The sequence below is a fragment of the Kogia breviceps genome, chromosome X (assembly GCF_026419965.1).
Source record: "Kogia breviceps isolate mKogBre1 chromosome X, mKogBre1 haplotype 1, whole genome shotgun sequence".
Lineage (NCBI taxonomy): Eukaryota > Metazoa > Chordata > Mammalia > Artiodactyla > Physeteridae > Kogia > Kogia breviceps.
In genome coordinates this window covers 80,078,760-80,102,362 of record NC_081330.1, presented here as the reverse complement: position 1 = coordinate 80,102,362, position 23,603 = coordinate 80,078,760, and the positions used below count along the sequence as shown (strand labels likewise).

General features: G+C 50.8%; 1 protein-coding gene across 1 annotated transcript; it reads right to left on the bottom strand.

Annotated features, from left to right (window-relative positions):
• Positions 1 to 1,753: 1,753 nt before the first annotated feature.
• On the bottom strand, positions 1,754 to 21,987 carry AMER1 (APC membrane recruitment protein 1). The gene is made up of 2 exons (XM_059050980.2): positions 21,828 to 21,987; positions 1,754 to 9,827 (listed from the first exon to the last, which is right to left on the bottom strand). The coding sequence occupies exon 2, from the start codon at positions 9,725 to 9,727 to the stop codon at positions 6,365 to 6,367; it is 3,363 nt and encodes a 1,120-aa protein (XP_058906963.1). The 5' UTR covers positions 9,728 to 9,827; positions 21,828 to 21,987; the 3' UTR covers positions 1,754 to 6,364.
• Positions 21,988 to 23,603: the final 1,616 nt, after the last annotated feature.

Here is a 23,603-nt window from a genome sequence, read left to right as displayed (position 1 = left end):
AAGAGGAACACAATCAGTAGGGCCTGGAGCCCAGTCAGGGTGGGGGCAGTGGGGAGCTAGCAGCTTGCCCACAGCATCCTCCAAAAGTCTTGCACAAAGTTCTCTTCTCTACAGGGTTTCCATCTGTTCTAAACAGAAACTGGGAACAAAGGCAGCCCATTTGCTAGGCACAACCCCAGCCCTCAAGCAGACCAGAGAATAGCACTAGAGCTGACCGAGCCAGTTTTCTTGATGATCTAAGGAAGGTCTTAGGAGGTTCCCTCCACCAATGGCCCTCTCTAGTATTGCAAAGGACTCCCCAGGAGGTCACAGTGAAGGTAGCTATCAGTCACAGCAGAACAGGAAGAGGAGCAATACATCAGTCATGTCGGGTACCACAAAAAGAACTCCCCCAAAGGCCAACTGAGTTAGAATCAGTGTGGGTAGTGATGGACTTAGGTAGTTGACAAAGTTCCATTGGTCACTCTGAGGTAGCCCAATCTTCTGTCTTGCATACAGAAACTAGTCTAGTCAAATCTATGCCCATGCCACCCGCATATTATTGTTGGGGAAACAGACTCAGAAGGAGAAGGGATTTGCCCAAGTCCTCATAGATTAATGAGGGGCAAAAATTAGGGCAGAAGGCCAAGCCTCCCTGACTCCCGTGAATTTCCAATGGATGTAATAAGGCCTTCCCAGAAGGTCTAGCTCCAAAAGCTCCCTGAGCAGCTACAACACTCTTCTTCCTTTCAAGAGCAGCCCAGGGCAGAGAATTCCATTTCTATACATTATCAACTTCCCTCCCAGGATGTTCTTTCTCTCTTGGTAATTTGCTTCTATTTTGGCTTTGCTTGATTCACGAGGTCCTGGGGGCCAACAAGCTTCTTATCTAGTCTGAAAAGGGGGCCCAGGGAGCCTAGCAGCACTATCCACAGCACTTTCAAGCGGCTGCTATTTCAGGCCTTCTGGCTTGTACACAGCAATTGGGCAGAACTCAAGGAAGCCCACCAACAGGTGCCAGACACCCTTGCTTACCAGGGGCCAGTGGTAAGAATTTGGATTAGAGAAACCTGAGCCATTAGCACAATCACCTTATGTTTGATGGCACAGGTAGGCCTTTATGTGGGTAATAGAAAAGGGAAGGTGATTACTGTCTAGGCTTGGACAGGCCTGGATATCAGCATGACACAGGTGACTGAGTTGTTGCTGTGACATCTGTTGACATCTGTTGACCCACGTGACATCTGTTGCTGGTGCCAACAGATGAGATGCCTTGCAATAAGGGGCAGAAGCCACATGTTCCCCAATCATCCCCACAGCTGAATAGGTGGGGCAGCCAGCTGCCTGGCCAGCATCTCTGCCCATAGGCCTGGGTAAAGGATGCTATTCCTTTCAGGTTGGTCTGAGAGTCCCACCATTAGATGCATCCTTTTGCTGGAGCCATCAGTAGGAGGTCCACACCTCTGCCTCCTGGCTGGTGGGGAAGCCAGCACACTTACATGAACTGAGACTAATTTCAGAAGTGCTAGCCAGCCCCTAGGCAGGTCTCAGGGCATGAATGGTGTGATGGAGAACAACACATCATCAGACTGAGATGCGGGGCATGGCTTGGATGAACTGAAGTTTCCTCTACTTTCAGTTTCAGCTCTGGCTTCTGTTCCCCCTACTTCTTGACTCCCACACACCCCCTTGCTTTTTTCATTTCCCTTCAAGGGCAAACCCAACAACCATGGGTCACAGGCATGTTGCTGTGGAACAAACCACAAGAATGCACTTTGGTGACTGGGGGTCCCTCTTGAACCCAGTTTATTAGCACTCAGCAAAAGAAATATTTGTTACAAACAGGCAGTGCATCAAGATATCCAGATGTCAATGAGAACTAGGATTGGAGAGGTCACAATCCAGGCAATTCCATGATGTCTCAGGGATAGGGAAGGGGAAGCTAGGGCACATCCAGGGGCCATTCTCCCCTTTTTGCACTGGGAGAGAAAGAACTCTTACACCTGGGGTGAGGATGTACTGCAGTTTCCAATTTCTTCCCTTTGTCCCCCAGCCATTTTATTTAACATGACCTAAATATACATTCCTGGTTTCTTCCCCCCGCCCACCCCGTATACATCAGGGAAAATAAGCACCAATAGTAACAAGAATAATAATTAAAGCCCTGACTCTCAGTAGGCCCAACCCTCACACATATACACGCCATGTGGATTTTCTTCTTTGGAGTGACTATAGGATAGAAATTAGGGATCAGAGCAGCAAGCCATCACCCTAAAAGTCACTGTTCCCCAAAGTCCCATCCATGTGTGAGCTGGAGCAGGGCAGGGCAGTGGGAATGGCGGCGGAGGAAGAGATTCCCCCAAAGCAGCAAGAGGGGTCAAGGAATTCCCCAACGTCTCTTCTGGGCAAATGTCACAATCAACTGAGCTCCTGGAAAGTCCCATGTAAGGGTTTCCTCAATGAGATGGCCAATTCCTGATGGTTCAAGCATCACTTCCATCTATCTCCCCCAGCTTCTTGGGGAGAGGGGGAATAGTTGAAACCCACTGCCCTCCTCACTGGGTGGAGAATGTCCCCAAAATGCTCCTTTGGAGAAACTCAACATGACAAATAGCAAAACGTGGGCACTCTGGTTTCAAAACTAGAGCACAAAACATAGAGGAAAGAGGGACAGAGACAGAAGGTCTATACACGGGTAAGGGCAAGGTCTGAAAGAAAAAAATAAACCATAAACGACACACTGTCTACCAGGTTCCACATGCCTGAGTCACCTGGCATTTGTCTTAGTACCTGGACATCTGCTGTCCGTATCATGGAGGGAGGGTATGGACAGTACGATACATCAGGGATGGGGAGAGGGGAAAGAGCAAGAGTCCTGGGCAATTGAGATGCCAGCCCTCTGCACAAGCAGCAGCAAGTTTTGTGTCATCTTCGTTTTGTCTAAAACTGTAAACAGCACCGCTTAAAAATAAAATATATCAGAAAAGAACAATTGATAAACATTGTTTTCCATGAATATAAAATGCAAACAATACAAAAATAGATAATTGACTTTTGATATATATATATTAAAAACAACTTGGATGCAACATACACATGGGTAAACTTGAAGTCTCCCTGCTAAACCCCCTATGCCTCCCTCTAGCTATTGGGCCCGGGGGCCGAGGGCAGGTGGGGTGGTAGCACTGGCAAGGGTGGGAAAGTCACTGGCAGCAGGATGAGGGGAATGCACCCTGGGTGTGGGAAGCTACTTCCCTACTTGGTACAGTACTGAGGGAGAAAGACTGGTTTTGACCAAAGCCTTTGGCCCAGGAGGCTCATGGACTGGTGCCCAAGCTGAGTCCAGACGATTGGGGCAGGCCCTAACTGAGCCCCAAGGCAGGACTTACTTGAAGGTGTTAAAGCACTGAGAAACTGAGAGCCCTGGGAGAGACCTTCTAGGTGGCCTTCTCTATCCAGTCACTGGTGCCCTGGAAATGAGTCTCATTTGAGAATTCTCAGGATCAGAGCTATCTGACACTACATAAGCCTGCTTGCTGGGTAGCAAGATAAGAGCAGTCACCTTCTCTCAAGTCATATCTTCCCTAGAAGTCATATCCAAAAGCATTATCCCATGACCTTGCAGTGCAGAAATGGTGTTCATTTGTGGACTTGACATCTACACATTTAGTAGTCTGGGACATATTTGGTGTTAGCTAAGCAAACACTGGCATATGCTTGGGGAGAGGCCTGGAGCTTGGTTGGCTCTCCCAGTGTCACCCTGTTCTGTCATCATGAGTCCCCAGCCAGTCTTCCTTCCTCTTCTAGGCTGCAGCTGGGATTCAGCCATGAACTGCTTGGATCTAGAGTGAGACTCAAAGGAGGCTGTTTCTGCAGCCATGCACCCTGACTGCCTTACTTTTGCTGGTGAGGATCCTGTCTCTGGGCTGGCCGGGACAGTGAAAGGACTTGCAGGCAACAATGTTCAAACCATGAGCTGATGCTCAGTCCTAAAACTTACTGTGATATGCGACCTTCCAAAGCCCAGCAAAGTATGTGAGGGCTATGACTGCCCCCTGCAGAGGTGGCACCTCTTGCTGCCCTTTTGTTACAGAGGGCAGCTCTCAGCCCTTGGCCAAAGGCTGACAACCTACTTTTTCTCTTCTCAGATAGACTCAGCAAGCTCTGGAGGTTGGTGATGGCTCTACTACCTGCTGTGGCTGGCACAGTCCACATATAAACAGCAGCTTAGGCTGCCATGAAGGACAAGAAGAGACAGAAGAGGCAAGTGGTGGGTTTTCCCCTGTTGTAAAGGCATTTGGTGAGTGTTTCCTGCCTGCCAAAGAGCCAGGCCAAATTCAGCCCCACCCTCCCAGGGCAGCTTTGGTGAGAGGCCAGAATTTGGGCACTTCTCTCCTGGAATGCTGTGCTAGGGGTGAGGAGGGCCTTCCTCACCCTCTTTGATTCTCCAGCTCCATGACTAATGCATTTCTTCACAATGCAGACAAAGTCAGCCTGGAGAGCTGGTCTGGGTCCCTTGAGTGTTGGTGTCAGTGCCATGCAAATTAATGTGGTGCTTCCAGGGGTACAGCTTCTACCATCCAGGTTTGCTCTTTGTGGTGAGGGGCACTGGGCCAACCCCAAGCTGAGAAATGGTAACAAAGACCAGCACAGACACATCCCTTGTCCAGGTGGTGGTTTTCTCACAAAGTCATCTTGACTTGGGGGGCCAACAGCATCTGTTCTAAGCTAAGTTGCCATATCTTGGGAATAACAAGATCCCTGTTTACCACTTCTCTTAACAGGCATGGAGATGGGTGGGGGATAGGGACAGGGTCAAGGGAGCAAAGATCATAATTTCGGTCAACATATCCAGGTAAAAAATGTTCCATATACCATTTCCAATAAAGAAATTTAAAAGGACCCCTCTCATGTTGGTGATTAATGAGGTAGAGCCTAGCAAGATTAGCCTGTTGCAATGTTTTCCTGACAGCAACTCTTCCCCACAAATATTTCCAAGCTAGTTTAACATGAAAACTGTGTGAATGCAGAAGGGAGGGTGCCATTCATTCCATAAAGGGCTGCAATCAGAGTCCTTCCGCTTGGCAGAGTGAAGGCAGGTCACAGTCTTTTCTCTCAAGAAGCAGGGTCCTTTGATGATGCTAAGAACTTGGCTAATTGGAAAATGAAAGGTCTTTAGAGCCTGGAACAGCAGCCTAAATGCCCTTGGTGTCCTGTCTCTTGGGAATGCTAGCATGGAGACTCTTTACTGCGTCTAGTGAAGGGGTGGGCAAGGCTTAAGAAAGTTTTTGTCTTTGGGGGGGAAGAAATTTTCCCAAAAGAAGCTGAGTTGCCATGAGCTCTGCAATGTATGAAATCCTCTCTCCTGATGGCTGGACAAATGAACCTCCTTTTTTTATCCTCTTGCAACCTGCAAAACCCCCAGCCCCTACAGCCAAGCCTAATTTAGGCCACTTCTCTTCCTGTATATCAATTAAAAGAATGTAATGAGATAATAGAAATTTCCTTTGGAGGAAAAAAGAACCAAAATTCAAAAGCATCTGCAATTCAGGCTGTCACAAGCTTGAAGAAACAAAGAAAGAAAAAATCCTATCATTCCAGAGCTCAAGACTTATGGCAGTGTCTACAATAGAACGCTATTTTGTCTTCTGTTTGCAACTAGATGAATTTGATCACTCCATTAAGGGAATTAGCATTTTTGTCTTCAGCCCAAGCTGTAAAAGGCCAGGTTAAAAGGCCCTCATCTGGTTATGATGCCAAAGTCCACAGCAATAGGCAGTGAGACATATGCTACTTGATCCTCTCTGAGGACAGCTAGCTGGGGCTAATAGATTATATCATCTGATGTAATGGTGGCAGCTATGCCAAGACCAAAGGAAGTGGGGGTGAGGGGGATCTGTACCATAATTTCACATTGCTAACAGCAAACAAGCTCCCTGTCCCCAAGTGGGAGGCAGTGTAGATGCGGCTGCTCATCAGTGGTTCATCATTCACTGGGTGGAGAAGTGGCGGAGGGTGCTAAGGGTTCAGTCTGTGTCAAGGATGCATGCTATATATATATATATATAATCACTACCTTGGCAACTGGAATAGGCACAAAATTACAGCATCCCAAACCCTGCATGGGTCACAAGAAAAAATCCCAAAAGCAAAAACGAGCACAGCAGCAGCAGCAATCTCCCAGGGCAGATGTACTTGAGCTGAATGTGGCCACAGATGGCAGACAAGGGAAGTGGGAAAAAAAAGGTGAAAACTCATAGGAGCTTTCCTTGGCCAAAAGGATTTTCAAGTTAAACAGCAACCCCCACCCCCCACCCCTCTGCCCAACCCTGATCCCGATTCACATGCTCGGGCCCCATGCCCCCCACTCCAGAATTGATGATGACTACTCAGCTAGGTTTCCATTTATGGCAGTGGAGGAGTGGCTGGTGGGGAGAGTGGCACCTTGCTCGGCCCTCTCCTTTGACAGGTCAAGGCTGGAAGCCCCATAGTGAATGGGTTGAGGCTCTGGGGGCTCAGGCCGGACCCTGGGCAGCTGAGGGATGCCATGGGTAATGCCTACAGGCTTGGCCTGGGGAAGAGGGCTGGGGCTGAAGCCTCCAGAAATGGAGGAGCAACTAGGCTCATCAACAGGCAGCAGCACATCTCGAGGCCTGGCCCTCGGACTCTGGGAGGCCTTTGGCTGGAGGTTATAACAAGGGCCCATGGGCAGGGGTAGGTGCGAAGGTCGAGCTAGCTGAGACTTGGATTCCCCAGGTGCCCTTGGCTCTGGCCCTGATACTGACAGCAACATTGACATGGCGACAGGAGATATGCAACAGACTGCCTGTCCATATAGAGACTGGCTGGAAGGCCCATCCAACTGGCTAGGACTTATTCCTGCAGGGCCTGGCCCCACTGCGAGACGACAGGGAGCCCAGGCAGGCCAGTCGTAGGTCCCTGGAGGTTCAGTATAGAGGGACAGGGGACTGTCTCGGCCCCATTCTTCCTCCTCTTCTTCTTCATCTGAATCTTCTTGCTGAGCCTGAAGCTCATCAGACTCCATGTAGCCCTGGCCCAGGTGAGAATTGGAGAGCTCCAGCTCCAGGGTCTCAGCAGTGTCGAGGGAGCGGCTCCTCCTGTTGAGGGCCATGGCAGCAGGTGGAGGACGAGGGTGCATGCCAGGCAGTCCCAAGTATCGAGGGAGACTGCTCACACCCCAGGGTAGGCCTTGGTAGAATCGGCTGTGGTAGTTGTTGAAGGCGCGTTTCTGGTAGTAGCCCAGTTCAAAAGCTTCCAAGGAGGCTGCAAGGTCTTCATCATTGTGGAACTCAGGATTTTCTTCACACTTGCCTTCCCCATCCCGTTCCACATCAGCGATGTCAAAGGTCACCATGGGGGGCAGCTCAGGGAGGTTTTGAGTGAAGGATGAGTCAGAGTCAGAGCTGCAGGACATGCTGGAGAAGAGGTTCCCATTGCTGGTGAACTCCACAAGGGCCTGAGAAAAACTCACAGTGGCATTCCCTTCCTTCTCAACCTCCTCTTCCTCTGGTTCCTCAGGGGGTGAATAAGTAGGGTAAGCCCTCCTGGGAGATCCTCCAAAATTTCCTTCTTGCATGTCTGGCTCAAACATAGCATCACTCTGGAAGAGCTGCATCAGGCAGGTACTTTGATCTTTCTTGGAGCAGGTTCCCTCAAAACGCTTCTCCAAAGGACGGAAGTCCCTCCAGTCTGGCTCACTGCTTGCAGTGGCAGGGAAAGCTGAGGTGGTTCCTCTGTGGGAAGTCTGAGAGGCCCCTGATGCCCCTTCCACCAGGCCCATCACTGACGGCCCTAAAGGCCTCATCTGATACTCCATGATGGGTTTCTCCTGCCGGACTTGGACCTCTCGAGCATGGACCTCTCGGCCACAGGCCTCCCTGGCATAGGCATCTCGAGCTCGGGCCTCTCTGACATAAGCTTCCCGGGCATGGGCCTCCCTGGTGTGAGCTTCTTGGGTGTAGACCTCCCTGGTGTAAGCCTCTCGGGCACATGCCTCGTGGGCCTCTCGCTGCTCCCGCCGAAGCTCCCAATATAGCAACTGTTTCTGGATGGTCACTAGCCGTTCTTCCTCTGTCTCCATTGCCCCAGGTGGCCGAGAGGAAGAAAAGGGCTCAAAGTTCAAGAAGGGGTCAAACATCTCAGAGCTGTGACCATGGAGGTCATAAAGGCAGTCATCCCCAGGTGGGGAGTTCTCAAGACTATCATCTGGCTCATAGAACTCATAGAGGGCATCGCCACTATAGCTGTCTCGGGGCAAGCAATCCCTGCGGTCAAGCCCCAGGGCCTCACCTGAATCATCCTCAAGTCCAGGTGTGGTGGAGTCATAATAACCCTCATCACTATTGGGGGCAGACTCTTGCTGATCGCTCTGAGGAGTCAAAAGGTCCCCAGGGGCTAGGCCAGCATAAGACCTAACTGGGTCAAGGAGCATGTAACCGAGGTGTCCTGGGGATGTGTTGGGATGGTAGCCTGGATTTAGAATGGGCCTTGGGTACAGTTGGGAACTTGCCCACAGATATTCTAAGTCATCGTCTTCTTCCTCCTTGACTTCCTCTTCTTCCTCCTCTAATTCCACCTCCTCTTCCTCTTCTTCCTCCTCATCATCATCAGGCAAGGCCATCTCCTCGCCCCCTCCTTGGTAGGTCACCAGGCAGGAACTTCGTTTGGTCCCATCTCGGTTGGCCCTCTGGCCTCCAGAGGCCATGCTGTCTGTCATACTGTCCATGTCCTGTTCTGCTATTATGTCACCACAACCTGTCAGTGAGTCAAAACTTTTCAGGGATGTGACATCCCCAAAGAAGAGGCTCAGCTGGTCCCCCACAGGGCCATTGGGTGGATTTACCTCTCCTTCCACAACCTTCTCCCCTGTTTCTGGGCTATGGGGCTCCTCTGGGCCACTGGCTTCAGGGGCAGGTTTGGGCTGCAGGAGTGCTGAGGCACAGGCCTCCATGGTTTTTTCTGGATCTTTGCAGGCTATCTGCTCAGTGGCTGCTGGAGAAGTCTCTGGTACTGAAGAAACTTTTGGCCCAGGGACATCTTGGGATTTGGCATTTTCCTTTCTTGGAGCTTGGAGGGTCTCAGTGGGGGACAGAAGGGCTGAGCTCACATGCTCATGAGGCCTGCCTCTGGCCCCCTCAGGCTCCTTGGCTCTTGGATCACTTTGCTCAGCCCCAGAGACCTTGCTCTTCCGGTGACGGCGGATACTGCTGAAAAAACCTTTCAGGCCTTTTTTTGGCTTGGGCACAAAGGGAGCCTTCTCAGCCCTAGCTTTCTCTGTGGCTCCAGCCACAGATGTCTTGCATCTGGAGTCTGTCTCCAAAGATCCATGGGCACTCTGAGAGCTGGGAAGTCTACAGGATGACTCAGGCAAAGGTAAGGAGAGGCCATTTCCTTCACTGACAATGTCTTCAGGGCCATGGACTGCTTCACTCAGGCCATCGTGGGTCTTGCTCTTGCTAAGACCCTTCTTAGAGCTGCCTTTCCCAGAAACTTTGCTTCGTCCCCCTCCAAAGAAACTAGGCAGGGTACAGATGCTCTTCTTGCCACCAAAGAGTTTCATAGCAGTTTTCTTCAGCCTACCTGGGCCAGATGAGGGTTGCTCTGATGCTGGCCCTTCTGTCATCTCAGCTGCCTTGTTCTTGGCTCCTTTCTCTGCCCATTGGTCCTGGGTATCCACAGAGACTGCTGTTCCCTTGGCCTGAGCAGCTTCACCCTTTTGGGTCTCCATGATGGTGGGGACAACTCAGGTATGTTCAGCTGAAAAATGCAGCCTTCTGGCTTCTGGGCACTGTTATAACATCATCAGTCAGGAAGCATCACAGTTGGGGCTGAAGATGAGAGAGACAAAGACAGAGAGACAGTACTGGTGAGCAAGCAACGAGGCTGGGTTTGTTTTCACAGGTGTCTGTGGTTTCAGGCTTGAGTGGAACCAGAAAGTAAGAGAAATAGTAGGGAAAACCTTAATGCACTCCATATGCTTGACTTGCTGGGCCAGCATCCTCTGGGCCCCAAGACAACAAAACCCTACACTGAGCAACAGACAGCCATCATCCCTACCCCACTAGCTGGGTCCACTCACTTCAGGTCACCTTAAGCTCAGGGGAGCACTGGGCAGGGTGAACTGCAGATATGAAAAAGGCCCACGGTGCTATTGGTCATGAGAGGGATTATCAAACGGGGTGGAGTAGAGAGTCAGGAAAGGCAGAAGGGAAGTCAACTCTTATGACACAGAATTTTTGAGAAGCATCTGGCAAAATAGCCAACTAAGTATTCACTGGGTTCTGCAACATCCAGGCCTCAATTTCACATTAGCCAGGGCTCTCACTGACATTTTGCCTTGGGCTGGGTAGAAAAGTATACCTGAAGTTTCACCTTCTTCCCCAGTCTCCCTAAATTGCCTGTAGGACCATGCTCAGACCTTCAAAAGCTCAGAGTAGGAGCCTTGCAGACCCACATTCCAGAGCTGCAATCCAGGATCAGCTAAGATGGCATGGTAGCCTTGGGGCAAGGCACTCTCCCGGATTCAGTATCCTCTGTCCAAGACACCTAGAAATACCTCCCTGTCATAGTGGTTATGTGAGGGGTAGGTCTAGGTCAGACTCTCTAGTGACTGTCCTGCTGGGAACAGATTTTAATGTGGCCCTCAGTAACTGAAACTTCCAAGTTCCACTTTAGAACCATGAGGCAGACTGTTTCTTCTCTGCTCCTTTTGTTACTTTGGCCCCCACCTAGCTCTCTATCTAGAAAGGGAACTCCTTGAAGGCACAACACCACATGATTCATGTCCCTGGTCTGGGAGTTAGTCTCTCAACAGCTATTTAAATAAATAAACCTGGTACAACAGGGAACTCTACTCAATGCTCTGTGGTGACCTAAATGGGAAGGAAATCCAAAAAAGAGGGGATATATGTATACGTATAGCTGATTCATTTGCTATACAACAGAAACTAACAAAACATTAGTTTCAATATGCTAACATATAGTAAAGCAACTATACTCCAATAAAATTTCTAAAAATAAATAAATAAATAAATAAACAAACCTGGTGCAAGACACACCCTTCTGGTCTAAGCTCCCAATCCTCTAAATATCCAAATGTCACAGAGATGGAATAAAAAGAAGAGCTAGCCAGCACCTACCCCAACATATCCCCCTCCCCAACCACACTGTCTGATGTATTCATTCCAGTGACTACAACTGATTGACAGCTGGATCAGTGACCAGCCTGCTAAAACCCAATGACCCCTCACTGGAAAGTCCCGCACCACTGTCCCCTCTCTGTAGGGTAGCCGCCAGCAGATAAGGAGCTTGGGTAGGGAAGGGAGGCAGAACAGCTGCTGGGAGCCAGAGAGAGAGAAGGAGAGGCAAGCAACACTGTTGTCCTAAGAGCAGCTAGCCAGCATATCAGCCCTGTGATTGGTTGCCACGGTAATAACACTCACACACTCACCTGCAGTGAAACTAAGGATCAGCACTGGAGGTGGAGAGAGCCTGGCAGCTACACTCTGGCCTCTGACCTCTGACCTCATTAGAGGAACCTTGCTGGAGTCCCTGATCTTGTCTAGTAAATATTAACTTTGTGCCTTGTGCCTTGTTTGGCCTGACACGTGAATCATCAACATGATCCAGGCTTCCATCAGGGGCTCTGCAGAACTGAATATTAAACTAGGAGCAAGATAATGGCTGGTTATCCAGAAAATAAGAGAAATAAAAAACTCATCTGATCCCCTCTCTGCAGAGATCTGTATTGCCATTTGCTCAGGTTAGGTTTTTGTTTTTTTGATTCTGTGTGACATACTTTAACATGGCATTGTTCCAGCTCAGCCCTGTAACTGATAGGCCCACAATAGACAGTGCTACCCCTGAAATACACAATCATACACACATACACTCAGAGTCCTGTGCCCCAGAGTCTCATGGGAAAAAGGGCCCTATCATCTATCTGAATCACTCATTTTCCAGAGCACAGATGTTTTTACCTCAGCCCTGAAATTACTGACAGTGTTGTCATTATGGTGCTGGGCATTGAGGAGATGGGGTGGCAATAAATGGAGTTATTTGTGAAATTCTACTTCCTTCTGTGGAATTCATGAAATGAACCTCTCCAGAACATTTGGTTAAATGATAGTTATTAAGCTCAGTGCTTCCAGAAGGGGAAACCCCAGTCCTTGCTTTTGGGGATCCCCTAGGCTAACAGGTAGAAAAACCTATATATAATAGTCTGAAGGCACAATATGATGCAGGCCTTAGAGAAGAGTCCCCATTATTGCTTAAGCAGAGTGTTGAAGTATCATTCTTCAGACCTTGTGATCATATCCCAGGATAAACTTGAAAGGCAGAAAGATAGCTCCTGGGCTCAGAAAAGCTGCCTTGATAAGGAGGCACTCAATCTGGGCCTTGTTGGACAGGAGTGAGTAAAAACGGCAATTATTTAGGGGAAAGGATGGGCAAGACTAGTCATCAAGGAAGACCAAGGGCTAAGTGAAAAATCTTATGGGCTTACCCATCCTTGTGAATCAAAGGCTTAATTGTCCTACTGGTTTTGGAGCTGGAATTCCTGTGAACAGAAGAATTAGGCAGACTGAATCTCAAAGAGGGCTGCTTTCCAGAACCTTGATGCCTTGACTTGAGGGTAGTCCCTCTGGGCCTTCTCTTGCCCTTGCTTCTGTGCTCCGTTGGAGTAGAGGCAAGCCCACTGCTCTCTACATTGTGCCCTTCCCTGTCACAGGGATCTGCAGTATGTTGTGGAAGGAGCCATGGGCCACAGGGCTGTGTTGCATACCATGCCAAGGGACCCTGAACAGGCCAAGGCACTCCTCTGAGCCTTGGGTGCTTGTGAAATGGAGATCAAGATAGCTCCCCTATCTACCCCCTCTATCTCCCCAGTCTACTGCAGTAATGTGAGGTTAGATGGGATAATGGACACCAAAAGCACTTTGTAAACTGTAAAGTGAAAAGCAAATGAGAAAGGTTGGCATTACTGTTATTTCAGGTCAGATCCCAGTTTCTTAGGAAGTAGTAGACCATATGTAAAAGACCACTCATTTGAGAAAGCCATTCATTACAGGAAGTCCAAGGGACTAGCTGCCTTGGCTCATGCTGAGGAAGAGCCAGGTGTGAGGGGATTTTGAAGACATGTTCGTGGATTTATACAAAGTCCCCCGTTAAGGGCAGTTTAAAAAGCCCTCTGTGTATGTGGTGGGAGTGGGTGAACTAGGCAAGGTTGTGTCCCTGGGAATTTCTCTTCCCCCAGCTTCAGGCTTTCCGCCTAACTAGGCCCAGGGTTATCTTTGCTGGCAAGGACCAGCCTTGAAACTATGCTGTCTCCTACCTCCCTGCCTTGTCCCTCCCAGAGCCATGTACTCCACTCATAGTGTCTCTTCCCTGTATCCCCCTGCAAGACAGTAGGACAGGAGGTGGCAGGAATCACCCATAGCTAGCAGCCCCCTAGCCCAGCCCCATCTAGCCACTTCTGGCCCAGGCCCCTTCTCAATACACCTTACTACCTCACCAGGCCCCAATGCTGTCCTTCCCCAGTGGGTTATGCTGCCTTTATTCGGGACCACAGAGTACACTGGTCAGGAGAGTGAGGTGGGGCAGAAGGCAAAGGGGACAGCAAAGGGACAGATTCTGCAGCTCCCCCAGGCTGAGGCTGGCTCCCTTCATGGTTCCTGCCAAGAAAGTGGTCCTGCTAAATGCAGAGCCCCTCCACCCTTAGGTTTCTCAACCTGTATGGCTGTCTAAGTTTCAGGTGGACTGGTGGGTGAGGGAACCCTCTAAGGCTACTCTGTGGTCCCTGGCAGGGGCCACTTGCTACAGCTGTTGCTAGCATGGCCAGAATTGGGCTGTGGGCATCCCTGCTCCCGAGGCCAGCCTCAGGCCATTCTCGGACCAGTGAAAGGCTAAGTCAGAGCTAGGGCAGAGCTTCTTTCTTCTCCACTCCTCTCAAAATACAGGCAGGAGACCAGTCACAAACCTGCCTCAGGAATCCTTCTCAATAAGGAGGAAACAGCTCCACCAAGTCTTAAACATTCTGCTCCCAGCCCTATTTCCTGGGGCCAGCTCAGCCAACTTAGAGAAGGCTGAGTTCAGGGAAGAAGTGTGTGGATTTATACAGTAGCTCCAGAGGCATGGCCTCAACCAGTCACAGTTTCCCAGACCTCCTCCAAGAAGTTTTCCTGGGAGCAAGCCCACTCTGGGCCCATCCTGCCCTCATCTATGTGGGGGAGGGTGGTCTAAGGAAGGAGTAGTAAGGACAGGAAGCCCAGCCCCCCACTCCCTGAGAGTCAGCCAGCTCTGCACTGTAATCAGCTCTGCCTACCTGGGGGAAATCCAGCAAGTTCTTTCAGTTTCCCCAACTGGAAAATGATGCTATTAAGAGTGCCTACCTCTTAAAGCTATTTTAAGGAACAAAACCGATGTATATAAAGTACCAAATAAAATGCATTATATAACAGAGGATCAAAAACATGGTGACTAGCTTTATATGTATTTTATTCAAACTATAGTTGGACAGTTTCTAGCAGCAAAACTACCTCAGTCAGGGTTGACTAAAGTGCTCCCCAGTGCTCTAAGGGTATGTCACCAAACCTCCTTGGGCCTCAGTTTACCCAAATGGTAAATGAGGGTGACGGTGCAGTTATCTCACAGGAGGCTTTAGTTATTCTTTTAGCCAACCTTTGACATTCAGGAACCCAAAATGTTGCCTCAAATCAGCTACTGGCTAACAGCTCTGGATTTTCCGGGAATTTCAAGTAGCCAGGTTTTCTAGCCCAAGCCAGAAAGGTCAACAATTCAAACTCAGCTAAAGTACCAGCATCAAAGGAAATGCAAATCAATGGATGTCCTTTATCCACTCATGGTACTTACCAGCTTACAAAGTGTTCCCCATTTCCTCACTCCCCATTTCTCCTTCCCAGCAATCCATTAATCAGTCCTGGTAGGGGATGGTAACTTCTTGTCACAGAAAAGGAAACTGCCTAGGCTTGGGAAAAGACTTGCCTAAGGTCACACAGTGGGATGATGACAGAGCCACACCAGTTTCCAAGTCTCTTTGAGTCCCAATTCTATGCCATTCTGCTGCACCGTTCTGGCCCCTAATCAAAGGAAGAAGACTGAGAGTAAGGACTGTGCAGGTTCCCCTTACACCTGCAAGAGCCATCATCTCCCCCTCCCATCACACTCCTGTCCCAACCCAGCTGAGCCTTCTCTGAAGCATTTCCAGTCCTCACTGGCTGCCACTATTTTGGCCCTACCTAGCACATTCCAGAAAGCCTGTTGACTTCAGAATCCTAGAGCTGCCAACCCAGCCTGTGGCTGTTCTCATCAGCAACCCCACCATCACTACTCCCAAACCGTGGAATATGTTCCTCTACTCTTCTTTTCCTTGGGATATAAGTTTGAGAGGCCAAAAAAAAAAGGTCCAAACAGAAACCTGCCAGTGGGGACAAAGATAAGGGTAAAGACAAAACAGGGACAAAGAATCTGAGCTATTATTTAAGGAAAATGATCTATGAGATTTGGAATTTGAATCAACCATTTCTAAAGCCCACAGCCAAAGTCTACTCTCAAAACCATTTTTTTCAGGACCTGAAGGAAGGGTTATCTAGCTTGGGATTCTTTGGTGGAGCTGTAAAGGCTGCTGGCAGAGCTCCACCCAAGCTATCCCTGAAACCACTCCTCCCCTAATTTGCAGGCTTCCTGAGGGGCACCTCTTCTCAAGGGGGCATCCCACCAACTCTAGATGCAGCACAGACCCCAAAGTGGGCCCTCTAGCCCCTGTTCCTATGCCCCCACCACTAGTCCGTCAAATGAATTAACATACTCAGCCTTGGGCAATTCATTCTGGCAGACCTCAGTCTGTCTTTTCATTTCTCTCAATGCACCCTCCCTCATCTTATACAGTAGTCACCATATCTAGCACAAAGCAGGAGCTCAAACAACATTGGTTCAACTGAATTCTAATTTAGCTGTAGTTTGTCAGCCCAGAATTAAAATGCCAGCTTCATCCCTTTCAGGCTGTGGGATATGAGAAAGTGGCCTAACCTTTCTGAAACTCAAACGCCTTATCTATAAAATGAAGAAAATGCTACCTACCATGTAGAATCGCAGTAAGGATTAGAGATGATAAATGTAAAAGACAGACTATTTGCTAGGTACCAAGCAGATGTTCAATAACGTGCCCTTGTGATGGGGCCTCTTGCAGCTACCTTCTCCACTCCAGCTTGTCAGATTTCTCCCCCCCACCCCTCCCGGTCCTAATGAGGATGACAAAAGCATCTTAGCAGAGTTCCCTCTGGTTCCTCCCTGCCATTACACTGAAATCCCACCCCTTGCCTCCCCATTTCCATCTCATCCATCCTGCACACCCTTGCCAGATTCATTTTCTTACAATCCTGATTTCAGCACATCACTCCTCTGCTTACCAAATATTCCGCATTGCCTACAGGATCAAGGCCAAACCCCTTTGCTTGACTTTCAAGACTTGCTCTCTGCATGCCCTTTGCAGGTTTCCTTGCAAAGGAAGGAAACCTTCCTTTCCTTCTCTGCCCCTTAGCTTCAGCCCCAAATATACAGGGGCTTCTCCAGTCTGGGAGGTGTGGTCACCCAGACACTGCCTCTCCCTAGAAACAGGCCTTCCTGGTGAATCTTCCTGATGCTCCATCTTTCTCCTCAGGCTGCTGAGGCTGCCTACCCAACTTACCTGGAACAGTGGGGGCTCTGGGAGCCACCTATTTGCCACTCCCCTCTCATGCTCCCAACCCCTTTAGAGAGGAATGTATCCAAGGAAGCTGTCATGCCTGCATCATAAGGCTTCCACTATGTCAGTACTAACCCAGCAAGGGTGAGATCAAAGACAGGCACTACCTCCTTCCATCCCTGTTCAGATGAAGAACAAGAGAGGACCTAACCCCAGGGAAACAGATGTGACAAGACAGCCAAAGAAAGCCTGCAGAGGAGCAGCTGGGTGGAGTGAACAATGGAGACTCCTGACTTTCCTACGTATCCACCCCTCTGTATGCACCATACCCTATATGAGAGACCAGGTAAGGAAACTGAGGTTTGGGGGGGGATCAGGATCAGTGTGCTTAGAATAAGAAGCCTAGAATTGGGGGCCAGGAGCTTTGTGCTCTCATGTAACCTTGGGCAAATAAATCCCTTCCCTGTTCTGGGCCTCTGTTTTCCCATGTAGGAATGGGAGATTGGACCGGGGATCTGCTTCCCCCAGGATGCACAAGAAGCTGGGGAAAGGGCAGTCCTGTGTCCAGTTTTCTAGTGGCTGCTGAGTCAGGAGGCATGTTGAGGGAATGGGATGTTGGGGATCCTAGGCTTCACTGGGAGGCCTGGATGCATAGCTAGTTGGGCCCACTGCAGAACAGAGGTGTACTGTGGCCCAGCCTCACTCCTCATGCCTCTCACTTCTACCCCCTGCAAGCCCACCCAGCATTTTACTCTTTCTGAATGCACGTGGCCTAGCCTATGAATATTTCATACATATACAGAGAGGAGGGGGACCACAACTGTCTGGGCCTAGCCCTCTCCCGAAAGAGCTGCAGCCCCCAGCAGGGAGGGCTGAGGAGTACTAGCTAGAGAAGAGGGGTTAGTATCTGCTTTGAAACCCAGCAGGGGGAAAAAAACCTGTAGGAGATGAAAGCAATGAATGCTCTGCAGCAGGGTCGCAAAGCTCCCCCACCCCCACCCCCTGCAGCACCACTATGGCTGCCTCTGACTCCACCAAGCTCCCTCGGGCCATTTCCTCCATTGTTCATATTATCCCCTAATCCCAAAAGGGGAGGTGCAGGGGAGCAATGCACCCTCACTCGGCTGGCACCGGCACCTCCGGCACCTCCGCAGTGGTTCTGGTTTCCCTGCCTGCCTTGCTAGTGATATACTTATGCATGCACAGGTTTGAAAAATAAGACCAAGGAGAGGTGAAAAGACTCTGTGATTATTTAATTCAGAGAATAGAAGTTGGAGGTGGAAGAGATGGTTTAATGCCCATGAAATCTCAAATGAATTATTAAGCAGAAGAGCAATTGTGGCCAGCTGCTCGCTCACACACACACACACACACACACACACACACACACACACACACACACACACACAGTTGGTTTAAGCATAGCATGAGAGGCTCAGGTTAGATCCGAAAAAGAACTTCCTGGCAATGAGATGGGTAACCCAGGAATGAATGACACAGGAAGGCTATGAAATGCCTCCTCCGAGGGCTTTACTTTTATCACTAGTCTATCTGCCTGGTCAGGATTTGAGGCAGGGGCACTGATGAAATAACACTGGGCATGCCCTCTTGTAGCCCATCTGTAAATGAGGGGGCTGGAAGCCCTTCTCCCTCTTTGATTCTACAAGCAAGCCAGACTTGTTGCTATTTCTCTAATTCCCTTCTTCCCCTGGTTCAGAGATTGTAAATGTAACAGTTCTTGAGGAATTTTTAACACCTCCACTACTAGGAGAGAATCACTGGACTGCCAACTTCTTTCCCCTTCCTGAAACTTTCAGCCCCTGACAGGCTGTAGACCAAGACTAAAACGGAAGAGACATGCCAGGGGAGGAGTTCCTAGCAAGGTAACTTAGCATCCCTTCACTCTTGATGAATGGGTTAGGTAAGATGAGGGGTTAGTTAATGCAATTTGTGCTGATTTGTGTTGAATGGAGGCAGCTGGAGACAGTGGGATACAGTGGAGTCACTGCACAGGAGGCAACAGCCTCTCCCTAAATGCTGTGTGACCTTAAGTTAAGTCCCTGTTGCTTTCCAATGCCTCAGGATTCCCATCTGTAAACACAGGTGTCCAAACTGGTGCTCCATGAAGGCCTGTCCAGCTGGGAGAAAAAGCAGAGGCCTGAGGGACACTTAGCCTCCACCACGTTGGTATGTAGGCTCCAGGCTCCCTCCTTTCCCCCAACCCCCTGCAAGGCCAAAGAGAAGCTGACAAGATACAGTTTCCCTCTAGAGATAGCCTGCCCCCCAGTTCTTTCAGATCCAAAGGTGGCCTCTTACCTGCCCAATTTATGGTGCTCTTCCTATCCCTTTCTAAGAACCCATTCTAAAACCCTTTCTAAAATTCCATTTTATTGTGGCATGTTTACACACAAAAAATATCAAAACCTCTCAATTCCCCATTCTTTGATGGCCCCTTCCTCCATTCCCCCAAGATCAGATCCTCATTCCACAACCTGGCATTTGGGAAGCCCACCACCACTAGGCTCCAACCTACTTTCTACCTTACAGTATCAACCAGAAAAGACTGTCACTGCACTCAGCCTGCTTGCAAGCCACCCCCTCCTACTCCTAATTTTGCTTATACCACTATCCTTTGCCTAACCAAACCCCTCTAATTTCTGGAGGTTCCCCAGGACAATTCCCCTGTATATACAGATCTCTCATCTCTCTCCATGGTAGTTTGCTTCTAGACTCATGAATCAGCAACCAAAGGTAGTGTAGTTTGAGGACTGGGCAGTCCAGGTCCTGAGCTTATTGAAGGGAAACATCATGATTTATTTACTTTTAATTTTAGATACAACCCACTCCCCTTCTCAATCTTCATTAAGTATACTCAATAAATATCTGAGCTTTCAGTATCATTTTTCTAATCATTTTCATATGAACCAGGACAAGTGCCAGTTGGAGAGGTAAAGGTCTTCTCCAAAGCTTTACAGACAGCAAGTCCTTCCGGAGCATTCATTAACTGCTATACATTGCTAGGCTTTGAGGGGATTGTGGCTGAGATACTGGTTTCCTTTATCCCCCTGAGAGGTTCTGAAAGAACCCAAACATCCATATCAGGGAGACAAAGTAGAGGCAGGGAAACTCAATTATAATTTGTCTCCTATTAAAATTTAAGCCCCAAAATGCCCAAGGGATGCAGGCAGCCTGGAGGAGTTCTGAGAAAGAAGAGGTCATCATGGACTGCAAGAGACAGGCAGGAAAGGCACTGATGAGATAGGCCCAGAGCTGAGAGGGAAGAGAATTTGGACAGTGCAGGGTGAGTGGGTTTGGGTGTGGGGAGGGAGTTATATAGGGCAGATATGTTAGGTGGCTGTTGGTTTGAGGTAGTGCAGAGGACATGTCCAGCTCTGGGCCAGGGATGCCCAGCTGCAAGTAGGGGGACTGTATTGGTGCTTGGTCAAAGTGAGAGGAGGTGACTGTAGTGTAGTATCTGCAGTCCTGGCTAGTGTCACAAAGGTTCCCAGCTAGCCTTCCCTTAAGTGAGGGATTTATTGGGTCTCACTGTCTCCTCTCAAAGGTGCGTAGGCTTTGCCTGGGCCCTGCAGCCCACAGAGTTCTCCACCCTCAGAGGTGGGTCAAATGTCCAAGAAGAGCCTTTCAAGCCCCTAGGTAGCTCCCTCCCTCTTGTTCCTCAGAAAGGCCTAGAGTCTATAGCCAGAGGCACACAGCGGTGGATGGGGCCGAATGAGCGGAGCAACACTCACTCGGGGAAGGGGCTCTGCTGGAATCACCAAGGGGTGGGGTGCAGAGTCCAACAGTGCAGCACCCTCCACCCAGCCCAGATGAATGCAGCAGGCAGGCAAAGATGCAGAGGGAGATGTTAGTGTGTGTGACGGGCAAAGGCTCACCTTGACCCCGCGGCCCGTGCCAAGACAAGTCTGGCCAAACCGAGGCCAGCTCTGCGGAGCCAGTCCAGCTGCCGCCTGGGCTGTGGCGCGCCTGGAGGGCACAACCCCTCACCACTGAAAAGCCTAGGCAAAGTCCAGCGGTCACCAGTGTCAAAGGTGTCTGCAGCAGACAATGACAGCGGCCTGGCAGCCTGGGTATTTTAAGTAACTGCGAAGTTGGAGGGTTTGGCTGCCTCTAGCTCTCTCACACACACCCAAACGGTTCATTCTCTACTACAATAATTGCTCCCTCGGCCTCTGGCACATAACACCCTCCCCCCCCACATACACATACACCCCACCATGCTTATCGCTATTTTTAAACCGTTGGCTGGAGAGAAAAACGCGGCCAGTGCCCTCCAAGGGGAGAGGAGGCGAGGCGGGGGGGCGGGGGGTAGGTGGGAGACACAAAGCGGCCTTGCAGCTCTAACCCAAGGACTAGCTTGAGCTGCTGCCCTAAAGCAAGGTACAGCGAGAGCCGGGTTGCCAGCGCGCCGTCCACGGGGGGGGGGGGGGGCGCCAGATGCGCCCGGAGGCCCAGGAGCAGGGGGCGCGGCTGTTGGGGCCTCAAGGCCGAGGTTCCAAAGGGAAGTGAGCAGACCACAGGCCCAACTGAGCTCCCCCAGGGAGGAGGCAGACAATGTAGATACCCCAATCCACGCCAAAGTAAGTACCAGTCGGGCCCAGCCTAGCGCGCTGGCTTCGTCTCTAGAGGAAAGGGAGAGGCAGGAGATGCGCAGGGGAGGGGAGGGGCAGGGCGGCAGCCGAGCCGCTGGGGTGAGCAATACCCGCGTAACACAGCTGTTCCAGCTAATGTGCTACAACAAAGCTCTAAAGCTCCTGGCCTACAAATGCACCGCTGGGAGTGCTGGTTGGCTGCTCCCCTCCGGAGACCGAAGGGCAGCACGTGCGGGCCCCATCCCCGCCTCCCCCGAGAGCCCCAAGGCATGGCCCAGGATAGCCCGCCGGCCTGCCCACCTCTTCTCCGTCTCTAGCCGCGGTCGCTCGCGCCCAGGGGACACTGCTCTGGCCCTCACCGGACAGTCCTCAAAGAGGGTTCCGAAGGGGAGCGCAGAGCGGTCCGGATGCCGACCGGCCCAGCCCTTAGAGCTCCTCTCCAGGCGGCCAGAGCGGAGCACGCGAGACTGCACCGGACGGCGGGCAGGCGGAGGCTCCTGGCCGCGCGCAATGCTTACCCGGCCCGGTCCGGTTTCCAGCCCGCTTATTGTCTTTTGCGCCTCCCTGGCCGGGGCTGGAACCTTGGCTGCCACGGCTGAGAGCGTCGCCACTGCCGCCCCTGCCGCCGCCGCCACTCCAGTCACCTCCTGCACCGGCTCCCCTACCCCAAGCTCTGGGCAGCTCCCCCATACCCTTCCCCCCGGACTCCACAGCCACAGGGTGGGGCATCTGTGCCCTGATTGGCAGGAGTATGGCCCAATCGCCACGGTGAGAAGGCGTTTCCCGACTCGCCCACTGTTTTCCTTGGTGCGTTTCTCTTTAAATGCAAATAAGCGCGGGCGTGGTGTTGGCAGGGGACGTAGAGGCTGCAGAACCCCTCGCTGGGACTCCCCACTCCCCCCACCCCACGCCGGGCTGGTCGCTGCTTGGCGACACCGCAAGCTCGAGGGGCCGGTCCCGCCCGGATGGGGCTCGCTGGAGCCTTGGAGCTCGGTTTCGATTTTGCATGCGTTCCCATTTCCGTGGCCGCGGTGCAATCGCGCTGCGGCGCCCTGGCCGCCGCCCGGCAGTTTATTCCAGAGCGAGAGGCCGGCGGGGAGAGGCGGGGGCGGAGAGGTTGGGGACTACAAAGCCCCTTGGCACCTTGCCGGGCCCATCCTTAGGCATAGAAACAGGGCCCCAGGGCACGCGCCCCAGGGCCGCGCCGAGGGACTCACCTGCCAGGAAAGCGAATTGCAGCGCCCGCGTCCCAGCTTCCTCCACCTCTTCGGCACACTGGAGCCTTAAGAGACCATAGAGTCCAGCTTCCACCAGTTACTGAAGGGCCTGCTGCTGCCCAGAGAAGAGAAAGTGCTTCCCCAAGGTCACCTACCCTGCCAGCGACTGGGGCAGATTTGGAGTTCAGAACCCAGGCTCCCAGTCCAGGGCTGCTTTCACTTTTCTCTGTAAAGACCTGTTTTCGTGATTGACCCTCACCCAAATTTCCCAACTTTTACGGAACTTGAGGGGATCCCCAAAGTCTCTAGTGGCCTCCTCAACCTTTTAATGGTGAGCTAGGCTTTGTGCAGTTTCCTGTCCCTGAAAAATATGGATATTTAGAGAAAAATCTTGTCTGGGCCCAGACTGAAGGTCAAAGTTGAACGTGGAGTGAGGAGGCCTGTACTAGCCTAGCCCCTGATGTGTCTGAGATGTGGCAGGGGGCCAGCCTGAACTTCGATGGTCTCTAACTAGCCTGAGGGCATTAAGTGGCATTGGTGGTTGCCAGGGCCAGGTGAGCAGAGGAAACAAAGAATCCAGTTCTACCACTAGCTCAAGAATATCCAGAAGGCCCAGCCCTAAAACTCTGTGAAAGTCTAAAAAGCAGGGGGGGGAGGTGTTAAAATTGAGGAGAGGGGAGGGGTTAGAGAACAATGCCTGCCATTTTTGCATTGCAGGAGGAGTGTTCTCTGCTGCTCTATTGGGTCCTGTCTGCCTTGAAAAGATCCAGCTGCTAAACTAGTAAGAGGAGGACTGCTGCCCCTGCATGTGTGGGGCACAGGAAGTGACATGGCTGCTAGAGCTGGGATCTGGCTTCAACTCTGCCTCAGAGTTGTTGTATGACCTTGGCCAGTCGATTACCCCAGCTCCACAAGGAGGGGGTAAGACTGTTCAAGCTCACTGATGTCTTCCAACTCTGACAGTTCAACTCAATTCTTTTTATATTACGTGACTTTCCATGACATTCTATACATGACCAACAAAAATCAGTATTTGAACATCAGACCACCTCTCCTAGTCCTAGGTCCAAATAAATG

What these genes read in the sequence shown, in the direction of transcription:
- AMER1 (XM_059050980.2), bottom strand. Translation starts at nt 9,727, where the DNA reads ATGGAGACCCAAAAGGGTGAAGCTGCTCAGGCCAAGGGAACAGCAGTC.